The following is an 11,695-nucleotide window of genomic DNA, read 5'->3' as shown; positions in this document are numbered from 1 at the left end:
GCTTTTTTTTTTTTATCAGAGGGACAATTTGGGCCTGTTCTCATAAAAGATTATTTCACCCTGGGGAGAAAGGGACAGGTATGGAAGCAAAATTTCCATTTCAGTGTAAGTCTGGGCTGAAAAAGTGTGCCTTCGGGGAAAGTACACACACACATACACACATACAAAAGAAATGGCAGGGGCAGGAGGGAGCTTGAGGCTAGGCGGAGCTCTGCTCCAGTGTTGATGAGGACATCCCCCTCACCAAAAAAAAGAAAACAAACAACCCAGGGTCGTTGGATTTCTCGGAGGCCAGAGGATGCTGATGCTGGTAAAGGTGAGATGACACACCTTCCTCTTCTCTCTGCTCTGTCCTGCCCTTCCCCACACCCCGTCCTCTCTCTCCTGTTGGGTTTCCCCCGTCAGAGTGAAGCAGGAGGCCAGGGTTCCCTTCTGGCCTGGCCCAGCTACCCCCCGCAGCTTCCCTGGTTTATTTGTGTTGATTCTTAGTCCACTTATCTTTGTCTTTTCTCCCTCCCCCGCCCACCATCTTCTCTGCAGGTCCCTGGGCCTGGTCCACCTTTGGTCACTTGTGGAAATCATCCAATTAGGAATAAAAAAGTTTTCAAAATTCCTTCTGGGTACGTCTCTGGCTCCCCTGATTATAAGCCGACGATGGGGCCATCGGAGGTTGCTGTGGGGCGGTTAGTGGGTGGCAGGAGTGTTGGAAGCCCTAATATTTTCTTGGGTAATGAAGTCTTTCTGCAGGAAGCCACTGGAGGATAAATTGAGGACCAGTCGTTAGTACTAAGGCAATCTTAACATGAAATCAGATCTACCGTGACAGGCCTCATGAGACGATTTTGTTACACCTCTTCCAGACAGCTTTTCAGCAAAAAGCAGAGCTCCCCTGAAAACAAGCCAGCCTCACAGGTCTTTGGTACAAGTCTCCTCCTATCTACACAGTGACTCCCTCCAGGGCCTGGCCTGGGCCTCGCTGAGGTCGGGGCAGCCCTGTGCCCGGCAGAGGTCTGCCTTCTGATGAGCCGTCCCGAACCTCCCCGAGTGAAGCAATCAAGGCGCAGGGATCCAGGCTGTGGGGCGGGTAATCTGAGGATTAGGGAGCTCTGGCTCTGGAATGCAGAACCAAGTTGCGATCCAGCAGACTTCCCTCCTAATCATGCCCGGCTCAGGTTAATATCTGAGACCAGTTAGCCTTCCCTGAAGGTGCAGGGTGGGCTGGGGTGGGTTGGGGGTTACACATGGGCCTGAGAGGGAGCCAGGGGGGCTGCAGACAATTCACCCTGCATTGTCCCAAGACTAGCAGAGGGTCACACTGGGAAAAATGACTGGAGTGCCAGCACACAGGATGCTTCCAAAAATTTAATAAATAATGATTTTTTAAAACTGTATAAACTATAAATTACCATGCAGTCCTTATAATTTAAAATAATTTACAGGTTGAGGTAGGGAGGGGCCCAGGAGAGTGTGGAGGGGTCGCTTGGGGAGGGCGGGGGCTGTCCTGCAGGTCAGGCTTTTCTCCCGGTTTTCCTGCTGAGCACGCACACACAGGCCGTGTCGATCCGGATGAACCGCCAGGCAGCCTGCTTGCCGTCCATGGTCAGCGCCTTGACGAAGGTGTGGGTTGTGGTGCAATAGGAGTTCCAGTGCTTCGAGTCAATGCCCCGGCACCCGCTGTCCACGGGATTGGGGTCCCGGCACTTGGTCTCAAAAAAGTACTGCTTGAATACACTGTTGTTAATGTTCACCTCTCCCAACACCATCACCTCCTTGCCCTTGATGTCCGTGGCGGTGGTCTTATCCCCCACCCAGACGCTGACGCTGTCGCACACGGAGAACTCCCCCCTGTGGAAGACGGGGTGGGAGGAAGACCGCTTGCTCCTGTGAGTCCTGTTGAAGGAGGCGGCACCCCCGGCCTCAAAGTCCAGATCCTGAGTATCTGCAGCGACAGGTGGGGGCTGGGTGCTAAACAGCACGCGGGGTGAACGCAGTCGCCGCTTTTTAAAAAGTTTGGGGTCCACAGTGATGTTGCGGGTCTGCCCTGCCACCCTTGCAGCTATCGCCCTGGCTGGGGCGCTACGGGCTCTGCGGAGGGCTGTGTCAAGCGAATGCTGAAGTTTAGTCCAGTGGGCTTGGGGGATGGCGTGTCCTGCTGGGACATTGCTCTCTGTGTGGGGTTCTGCCTGTGTGCCGATCAAAAGAGCTGTAATCAGAGTGTAGAACAACATGGACATTACGCTATGCACCTGGAAGGAAACAGAAACGAGGATTATTCCACGGAGGACTAAGTGTTGTGCACAGGCAGTTTCTGGGTCCCTCAGAATTGACCTCCCAAGAGGCTCACAAGGAGGTTTCACCTAGTAGTGTATGGGCAGGTGACCGTGGAATTTAACATTCAAACTGGGACACTTTCCAGCACGAAATGGGGTGCTAGCTACAATTACACTGGGACAGCAGGCACACACAGGGCTGGCTCAGACGACCTAGAGGTATGGTCACCCCATCCTTGGGGCGGGCTTTTCCAGGAAGGCACAGAACCCCTGAAATTCCATCCTGTGGCATGGTGTGAACGTGGGAGCATCACTTACAGAATCCTTTGAGTTCTCTCTGCTGGGGAGGCAGGTAGCATGAGTTTGACCCCTCTTCCCAGCACAATGGCTTGACTCCCCTGGGAAGGCAAGTAGGAAGGGCTCCAGCAGACCTGTCTCGAATCCTTAGCACTGAACATACCCTCTTCAGGCAGTGGCACTGTCAGCTCTGACATCTGGGGACTATTACCCCTTGTAATGAATCCATGAAGCATCATGTTTGGCAAAAAAGCATATGGCTCTGGGACCATCTTAGCCTGTCCATCTATCAGGCACCAGCTTCATATATAAACACAATCCTGATGTTTCCTTTTTGTGTGATGTTTTCAAACTTTTCAAATGTGTTCACTTCTAATTTCTCATTAGTCTGTGACTTAGGTTGGGATTTGTCATCTTTCTTTCATACACAAGGAAAGTGATCCACAGGAAATTAACTAACAGGCCTAAAGTCACTAACGAAAACTGGAAGAGAAATAGGATCCAAACCTGATCCCTCACTGAGCCAGTAGGGTAGGAAGGCCTTCCTTCCTCCCTGACTTTCTCTTTCATTCCTAAACATGCCTTTTCTTTTTATTATTTGATCTTATGTGAGTATAGACCAAATGGCATAAATCCATCTGTCCCCAAGAGGCAGTACAAGCCCCTTCTGAGCATGTGCCAGACAGGGCTCCACACTGCATGATGGTTACCCACCAGCGACCACCCCCTGGGTAAAGTAACTGTGCAGCCAGCTCTGCTCTTGTGCTCACTTCTAGTAAGCTCCTAGTCACCACCATCACGGCATCAAATGCCACCTCCTCTGTGAGGTTTCCCCACATCTTCTTGGTAGGGTTAGAGGTGTCCCCTGTAGAGGGTGTTCAAACTTCCAGTTCTATCCCTTCCCCATCTCTCCTCCCAACTCCCACAGGTCATTCTGCTCCCTGCCCACTTCTCCAGTCTGGCACAGATACCACTGTCTTCTCGAGGCCTTCTCAGATCACTCCCATCAAAAGTGATCTCTTTCCCTTCTCAACTTGAGAAGTGTGTGTGTGTGTTCTCTCCTACTAAATCAGTGTAATGAAAAGAACTCTGCACTGGATCTGGGGTTAGAAAACCTGTTCCTAGCTCAGTGATTCGTTAGCAAAGGGAAGTCACTCAATCTTCCTGAGCCTTAGTTTCCTCACTGATAAAAAGTGGGCAATAAACACTATTTCAGAGGGTTGTGGATAGGATTAAATAGGTGTTCACAAAATCTGAGTCATTCTAATACTCTGTGGTCAAAGACTTTGTCTTCTTTGGTTATATTGCTGCTTACTCACTCTCTGAGCACATTCCATCCATGTCTCTTCATAGCACATTGTTTTACCTCTGTCAGGCTTCTCGCAAAGCATGATTGAAGCCTGTCTCCCCACTGGCTCTAAGGTCCTGGAGGGCAGAGCTGGGTCTCATTCACCCTGCACAGCTAGTCACTCCATCCTTTGGCATGTACCTCCCTTGCCACCCGCGCACAACCCTATCACCTCTCCTGGTGCTGTGGATAATCATCTAGATGTCTGTCTCCCTGAGAGCACTTTATTAGCTGTGCCATTTGCATTTAAGTATTTCTGGGGCCATGTGCAGTATGTACCTGCATATACTACCTGTATGTAGTAGGTCCTCAAAAACTACAAGGAGAATGGATGAAAGAGTGAATGGGGACGGCCAGAGAAGCTCACCATCTGCCTTCTTCCCACCAAGACGCAGGTTTCTTTTGGATTTTGTGCATATGGCCAAATGCTGCATTCCTCATCTGTTTTAAAGTGAAGCATTCTTCTCGTCAGTACTATACTTTTATTGAGCTGGAAATAGACAGCTCTTTGGTGAGATACCAAGAATAAAGCCACCAAATTCTTTTCTCTTTGGTTACTTTCAAAATGTTTGTGTTTGTTCCAATTCTCTAGCCGGCCATGCAGAGAAGGCAGTGGTGCATCCAGGCTTTTGGCCACCATTGGTTCTGTTGGCCACAATCTTGCAGATAATTCCAGCCAACTCTTAGAGAACTGGTCATCCAGTTGGCAGCGAATTCAAGCCTTTTACTGTTGCTCTTTTTCGGTTTCATTTCTTTCTGCTTCTCAGCACATGATACCTCTCATCAGGTAGATGAACGGAGAAGAAGCGAAACTGAAATTCACCCCTTTATATCCAAATTAGTAACATTTGGAATTTGGATAGGGAAATGAAAAAAAACCTAAAATTTCAGGGTTTGATGGCAAGAAGGGACATACTGCTCCCTCTTTCCCATTGCCAGAGGATCCTACCTCATTCTACTTTGGTGAGCTCATCCTCTTCTAATGAGTCACCTGAAATTCCTGTGTATCTGATGCTCATGCCAGGATCTCCAGCCCAGCTGCTCTTCAGAAAGCCAGTTCTGAACCTCCAGCTTCCTGATGGGCAGCTCTCCATGGACATTGACGTTTTAAACGCAAGACATCCAAAACCAAATCTTCATACTCACAATCCTCACTAGGATCATCGTCCCTTCCTCCTCTTTACTACAGCAGTAGCCCCACTGTGGGCCCCTTGATGATCTACAAAGGAGTTCCACAGCTACCATCTCTTGTGAACATTTCTCCCCATCCTCCTAAACACCTTTCTCTGCATTTTCCTTTTTTCGTCACTGGAACCACCGTTCCTTCTTTGCCAGCTCATCACTGGACCCTGCTCTTTCCTCTGTGCCCTCCATCCAGCCCTTCTGGTTCTGCTTCAGTAGCATCTCTTGAAACTGCACTTTCCATTTTCAACTCTATGCTCCTAGATGAGGTCATGGAGTGTCTCCCACCTGATGTCCTGGATCCGTATCTCTCTTCTTCCAATGCCTACTATCCCTAGCCACCCCATTTAACTTCTTAAAGCACTCCTCTGATCACGTCATTCCTGCTCAAAGGATCCGGTGGTGAGCCGGCTGTCTAGTGAGCCAGTAGGGCTGCTCAGCCTGGCAGGTAGGCCCTGCCCTCCTTCTTCTGCCCTCACATATTTTGCATTCCAGGCACCAGAACTCCTCACAGGCAGTGCCTGCTCTGTGCTCCCCCACCATGGCTCTTGGTTCAGACTCTTCTGTGCCAGGCATACTCCCCCTGCCCCTCCCTGCGTCTTTTCTGCTCTACACCTCTGCTGGTTGGAGTCCTTCCTGTTGTCTTTTAACACCCAACTTAAATGTCACTTCCACTGGGGAGCTTTTCCTGTTTTCAAAGAGACAAACTCTCTCCCTTCTCCATCTCTACAAGCATTTCCTTAAAGGTCTCTTACTGCAGCTGTGTTCTCCTCTTCTCCTCCTTCCTAGAGGGCAAACTCCCTGAGGGCGGAAAAGCATCCTGTTCATCTTTGTTGTGTCCAGGCTTTGCGGGAAGCTCCACCTCTAAGACTCAGTGAGTGTGCAGACAAGTCTCCTTCCTTCTGTGCTCCTTAATTTCTCCAACTGAGCAGTGATGCTTGTGGTATCTTCAACTCTGACATTCTTTGAGTTTAAGCAATTACACCACTTTTCACTCTGCCTGGCACTACCAAACTGACTTCACGAAGTTCTTAAAGTCTAATGCTGCTTCTCTATTCACTGTCAAGATGACATGTGGGAGCTGGCATCTAATCACAGTGGAGATCTGTGTCATGGACAGATTGTTTCATTAAGATTTGAAAATGTTGCAAATATATCTCCCATGTGGGTTTCCGATTAAAAAGTTTTTGTTTTTTTTAAGTATTTGACTTACTCCTAATAGTGTCCCTACAATCTTTTTAAATTAACAAGTCTTTCTTTTTAAAAAAGAAATGAAAAAACTGCTGTTTTCTCTATTCTAGTGATATAACACACAAAGCACAGTTTACAGAACATTCTCTCCTTGGCTAAAGGTAACCAGGAGAGGAGTTTTATTTATTTGTTTTTAAAAACAACCTTTGAAGTCTTTCTCCTGAAGAGACCACAGTCCTTGGTGGGGCTTCACTCAGCAGACGTCTGCGAGCTGAAGGATTATCTGGGGAAGATGCAATTAGGAGCTTATGTGAAGGAACATATTCTTTATTTGTCCTGCTCCTACTCAGAATGGAAGACAAATGACTGAGTGTGGGGACCAGTTTGGTGCCTTTAAATCCAGCTACTAATGGGCCGCCCAACTCTCTTGGCCTCTCCTGGGCCAGCGGTACATTCTGTGGATTTCCAGTGGTTCACACACTTCAGTAATAAGAGAAACTTCCTGCACCAGGTGAACGATCTTCACACAGACTCTGGCCTCACCTGGATAGGTGATGAAGCTGCTGGACAGAGCTAAGCAACTGGCCCAAATCATCGTGGCTGGGAGGGCTGATGGCCCTGGGAGCCTTGCCAACTGTGCCTTTACAGGTGCATTGGAGAAGAGAGTAAGATAATTCCTGCCTTAGAGGGAGTGGTGCCAAGAGCTGTTAGTGATTCTCAAGCTAGAGACTGGATCATGAACCAGGGTCACTAACTGTTAGCAAGAGAGAAAATTCTTGTGGCTGAGGAAATCCAGCCTTCTCTTTCTCCCCCTCCATCTCACTCGCCACATTATGAGAATGGGTCAGGGGTCATTTCTTGTTTTACACTTGGCCGCCGCTCTAAATGTAAACTGGCTGCTGTCTTCAGTTGTAAAGACTCGGACACTCTCGGCTGTCAGGGACTGTGTGGAGGGTAAGAGGAATGCTATGGCTCCTCAGCTCCCCAGGGAGGTATTCCTAAGGCTGAAAAAGAGAAAGCCACTGACAGAACAGAGTCCAGTGCTTCTGCTAGCATCTCCCAGGCTGGATTTATTAGGAGAAGCATGGACTGGAAGGGACATCAGAGATTATCAAGACCAGAGGTTCTCCAACTTCAGTGCATTGGAATCACCTGGAGAGTCTGTTAAACCACAAACTGTTGGGCCCATCCCCAGAATTTCTGATTCAGCAGGTCTGGGGTGAGACCCGAGAATCTCCATTTCTCACAAGTTCCCAGGTGATACTGATGCTGCTGGTCCAGGGACCACATTTTGAGAACCACTAATCTAGTTCAATCCTTGAACTTTACAGAGGAGAGACACGGGCCTTGGGGAGCCTAAGTGACCTGGGGTTATGCAGCTATGAACGGCAGCCTCTGCACGTGGGTGCTTGGCATTGCTGAGCTTCAGCACCTTCTAGAGGAGAGAGGCCTGAGGCCACACACACACTGTAATTGGTGGGTTCCAGGATGCATTTACTCAACTACCAACATCAAAATGAAAATTCCCTTCAACAGACTGTAAGTTTACCTTCCTTAGGCCACAAATCCAGAGACCAGGGAACATCTGGATATTTAATTGTTTTTATATCTGGTTTATCAGGTTTTTGGATATCAAGTGGACTTGATCCAAAAGTAGTTAAAATGCCTATGATGGAATTATGTGGCCAGAAAGCCCTGGCAGGAACAGGCACCTGTAGATTTACTGGCCTACTCCAGGACCGAATGGGAAAAGAATCTACTGGTCTGAATTCTTAGAGACACATTTTCAAATGAATGAGGTGAAATCATAATTATCAGCAGTATCATTTATTGGGCATAACTGTCTCATTAACCATCACAACAAACCTGGGAGGTAGGCCTTATTATTCCCATTTTACAGAGAAGGGAATAGAGACGCAGGAAGAACAAATAACTCAACTGCGGGCACACAGCTGGTGGAAGTGGAACTCAGAGCCAGGCCTTTGTCTCCAGATCTAGAGCTCTCCCCACCCTCCACCCCATGGCCAAAGGCATGAAGAGTGATCAAGGACCTCCCGTCTCACAAGGTTGCCTGCTCAGACAGCCTGGGAGCTTGTGGAGGGTCTGAGTGATGCTCTCTGTCTACTGGAGGCCCTGCGTTCTATTACTTTAGAGGTAGGTAGCCCGGACTCTTAACACAGTCCTGGATGTTGTGGGGCCAGCCTGAGAGCATGAGGGACTTCCTCCCCCAGTCTGGCTAGGAGGGCCACATGTGCTGGATCACTAGGAGCCACCCCAGGCCCCCGATGACCAGCAGTTGGATCTGACTCTCCTTCCTCAGCCTGGGCCTCATTTCCAGCTGTCCTGGCAGCTCCAGAGCTAGGAACCTTGGTGAGACAGATGTCCCTTAAGAGCTTACCTTGGTGTGGCCAGGACAGAAAGCTGCTCCGTTGGAAAAGCCGTTAATGGGCCCGGACGCTGAGCTGAGCTTGGGTCCAGCATGCCATCCAACCCCCTGTACTGCACGACCACGGGCCAGGACTCTGTGGGAGGAGAGAACTGTCATTAGATGGGCACTTTGCCTGGGACGGATGGCTGTGGCCTAGGCAGGAGGGGAGGGATGTGCCAACAGGACAAACCCCATTCCCTGAGTTCTGGGACTTCGCCAGCATCAGGGCCCAGGAAGGACCTGGAGTCTAGCTCCCACAATTGGCAGGGGCTGATCTTACACAGACCTATGGGGGCACCTGCCTCTTACTCTTGTGCCAAAGCACTTGGTTTCTGCCTGGACACAGTCTCTGGCTCATCTTACACCCAATGTAGGTGGTTCCAGTCCCACACCAGAGTCCTGCTCCAGAAGACCCCTAGTCCAGCATCAAAATGGAAATTATTCTGTACGTTACACACATGCAGATGTAGTAAACCCAACTCTGGATCAGCCTAAGATCCAGAAGAAAAAGTCCTGACAATTGAGAACAAGTTGGCACTTTGATAAAAATCCAGATGAGTAACGGTGGCAAATAAGTCAACAGGACCACTTGATGGATAACAGAGAGCTCTTACTGAAGTAGGATGTGAATCTCTGAGAACCATGCCAAAAGTCAGATTTTATGAATCAGAAGCTATGGAGACCATAAAATGAGAAAAAAAAATTCTATTCAATTTTAGGTTGTAGTTCCTAGAAGCAATAGAAGGTTTCTCTTCTCCTCTCACTTGTATAAACCTCATGTATGTAGGTGCTTCACTCCTGAGCACCTACTACATGCCAGGCACTGTTTTAGGAGCTGGGGACACAGCAGTGAACAAGACAGACAAGGGCTCTACTCTCCTGGAGCTTACAGTCTTGTGAAAATAAACGAGCTACCTTCAGATTCTTCATATGCCATGAAGGAAACACATGGGGTATGATGATAGAGGGTACTGCAGGGTGCAGCGAGGAGCTCCTGCAGACAGGGGGCTCAGTGGAAAGCTGAGGAAGTGACCTTCAAATTGAGATATAAAGGATGAGAAGGAATGAGAGAGAGAGAGCATTCCAGACAGAAAGAACAGCAAGTGTAAAGGCCCTGAGGTAGAAACAAGTCAAGGTTGCTGAGCATGTAGGGAAGAGACCTAGGAAATGAGTTGGAGAAATAGAAGGAGCCAGGTCTGCAGAGACACAGCTGGGAGCTATGGTTCTGTCCCTAAGGGTGCTGGGAAGGGAGTGGAGGGTTTTAAGCAAGAGAGTGACATGACATTTTTTATGAATGAATGAATGTCTATCATAGAACTTTTTGTAGGGTGAGGTGCCCTCTACTCCCCCACCTCCCAAAAGTTCTAGAATGACATCTTTATCCTTCCTGTCTATATTCTCTTTCCAACTCCAAAATCCCCTTTCCCAATCATGTCTTTTTCCAGTGTGGACCCCCAGCACTTATCCTCCTTCAACCTCCTCTCATCTTGCACTACAGAAGCAAATGTCAATGAAGCCACTGTGGCCCCCATGTCCCTAATCACACAGAGGAGCTGGAGGACAGGGAGGTAGAAAGGGCCTCCAGATGATTCTCCTGCTGCCAGAAATCATGACATTAAGGACCAGGATGTTTCCATTCATCTTCCTTACCCAATCTGCTCAAAATATCCTTTTTTCCACAGAAGTACCAGAAAAACCTTCCAATACTCACCTGGGGTTCAGGCCTAGAGATGAGAACTTAAACACCCTAAAAAAAGGTTTGATTCTGTGGCAAAGAACATTTTCGTGCTCTCTCAGGGTTGGATTTAGCACAGGAAAGGGAGGACAGCATGTCCCCCAGGGTAAGATGTGGGCATTATGCGGTCTGCTTCCAGCGCTCATGTTAAAGAGGATCTGATCTAGTCCACAAACCCTTCATCCGGGTGTTTGGCCAAGTCTGACTGATCACTAGCCTGGACCCCACAGGCTTGTATCCTGGGCCAATTGGCTCTGATTCTTAGGCAAGTCGCTCAGTAACTTTAAGCATCTCTGAGCTTCCTCCTCCACAGGACAGGAACCGGCAGAGATGGTAGCTAAGGTCTCCTCCAGCTGTATCGTGTGTGATTCTATGAGCATTAATGTTTTCCAGCCTGCATCCCTACTGGGTGCTTAGGGAGTGCTTTCCTTCACCCAAACACTGGAGTTCATTTATTTAATTAATCAAATACTAATCTTGCAAGGCCTGTGCCAGCCACTGTCTTAGGTGCTAGGGACACACATAATACTTAACTTCCAAGAGCAAATAATCTAGAGGTGAGGAAAGCAAGCACATGAACAAGGATTTAAAGCACAATGTGATCAGCGTGATGTATATTTGACGTGATGTGGAAACATAGTGAAGGGAGGAATTAGTCCTATCTGGCCAGATAAGCCAGAGACATATGTTCATAGAGGAAGTAACGTCTGAGTGGAGTTTTTAAGGATGAATAGGAGTGCATCAGGGAAGAAAGGAAAGAAAGGCATCACAGAGAACAGAGATCAAGAACTGGCTAGAGGTCCAACAGGGCCTAGTAGTGGGTTTTGGGGGAGGATGAGCAGAGTATGTGGTGGGCCTTATACAGCAGTAGGTGCTTATGAGCTGGCAGAGCTCATTGCTGTGGCCTGCCTGCTGACTGTTACTCCCCATAGGACACAAAAGCCTTCACTTTTAATGTATGGGACAAACAGGGAACCAAGAGTGACTCTCTTTGGAAATATTCTATATATTCCACTACAAGCCAGGATGGCCTCCAATATAGATGATGAAGGAGAGAAAAGGTCGATCTAAATAAAAAATTCCACCACTCCTAGGCAGACCTGGCTTCGTTGGGGATCAGCTCTAGACCAACCACAGTAGGGTCCTGACCATAGATCTGCAACCTCTGGTCTAAGCCACTTTGGTGCACGCCCGGGCCCCTGCCAACAACCTCTGGATGCCTGATTGTTGTATTTGAGGCTGTC

General features: G+C 48.5%; 1 protein-coding gene across 7 annotated transcripts in view; it reads right to left on the bottom strand.

Annotated features, from left to right (window-relative positions):
- Positions 1–1,349: 1,349 nt before the first annotated feature.
- The window catches only part of NGF (nerve growth factor), a 149,788-nt gene continuing 139,442 nt past the window's right edge, over positions 1,350–11,695 (bottom strand). For all 7 annotated transcript variants that reach the window (XM_070267176.1, XM_070267177.1, XM_070267179.1 and 4 more), the window contains 2 exons: positions 8,687–8,810; positions 1,350–2,246 (listed from right to left, as the gene is read on the bottom strand). In XM_070267176.1, the coding sequence (XP_070123277.1) occupies positions 1,509–2,234 (726 nt within the window). In that variant the 5' untranslated portion in view covers positions 2,235–2,246; positions 8,687–8,810 and the 3' untranslated portion in view covers positions 1,350–1,508. The remainder of the gene's footprint in view (positions 2,247–8,686; positions 8,811–11,695) is intronic.

Source organism: Equus caballus, chromosome 5 (genome assembly GCF_041296265.1).
Source record: "Equus caballus isolate H_3958 breed thoroughbred chromosome 5, TB-T2T, whole genome shotgun sequence".
Taxonomy (NCBI): Eukaryota; Metazoa; Chordata; class Mammalia; order Perissodactyla; family Equidae; genus Equus; species Equus caballus.
The sequence above is the reverse complement of the archived record's forward strand: the minus strand, read 5'-3'. Positions and strand labels throughout refer to the sequence as shown.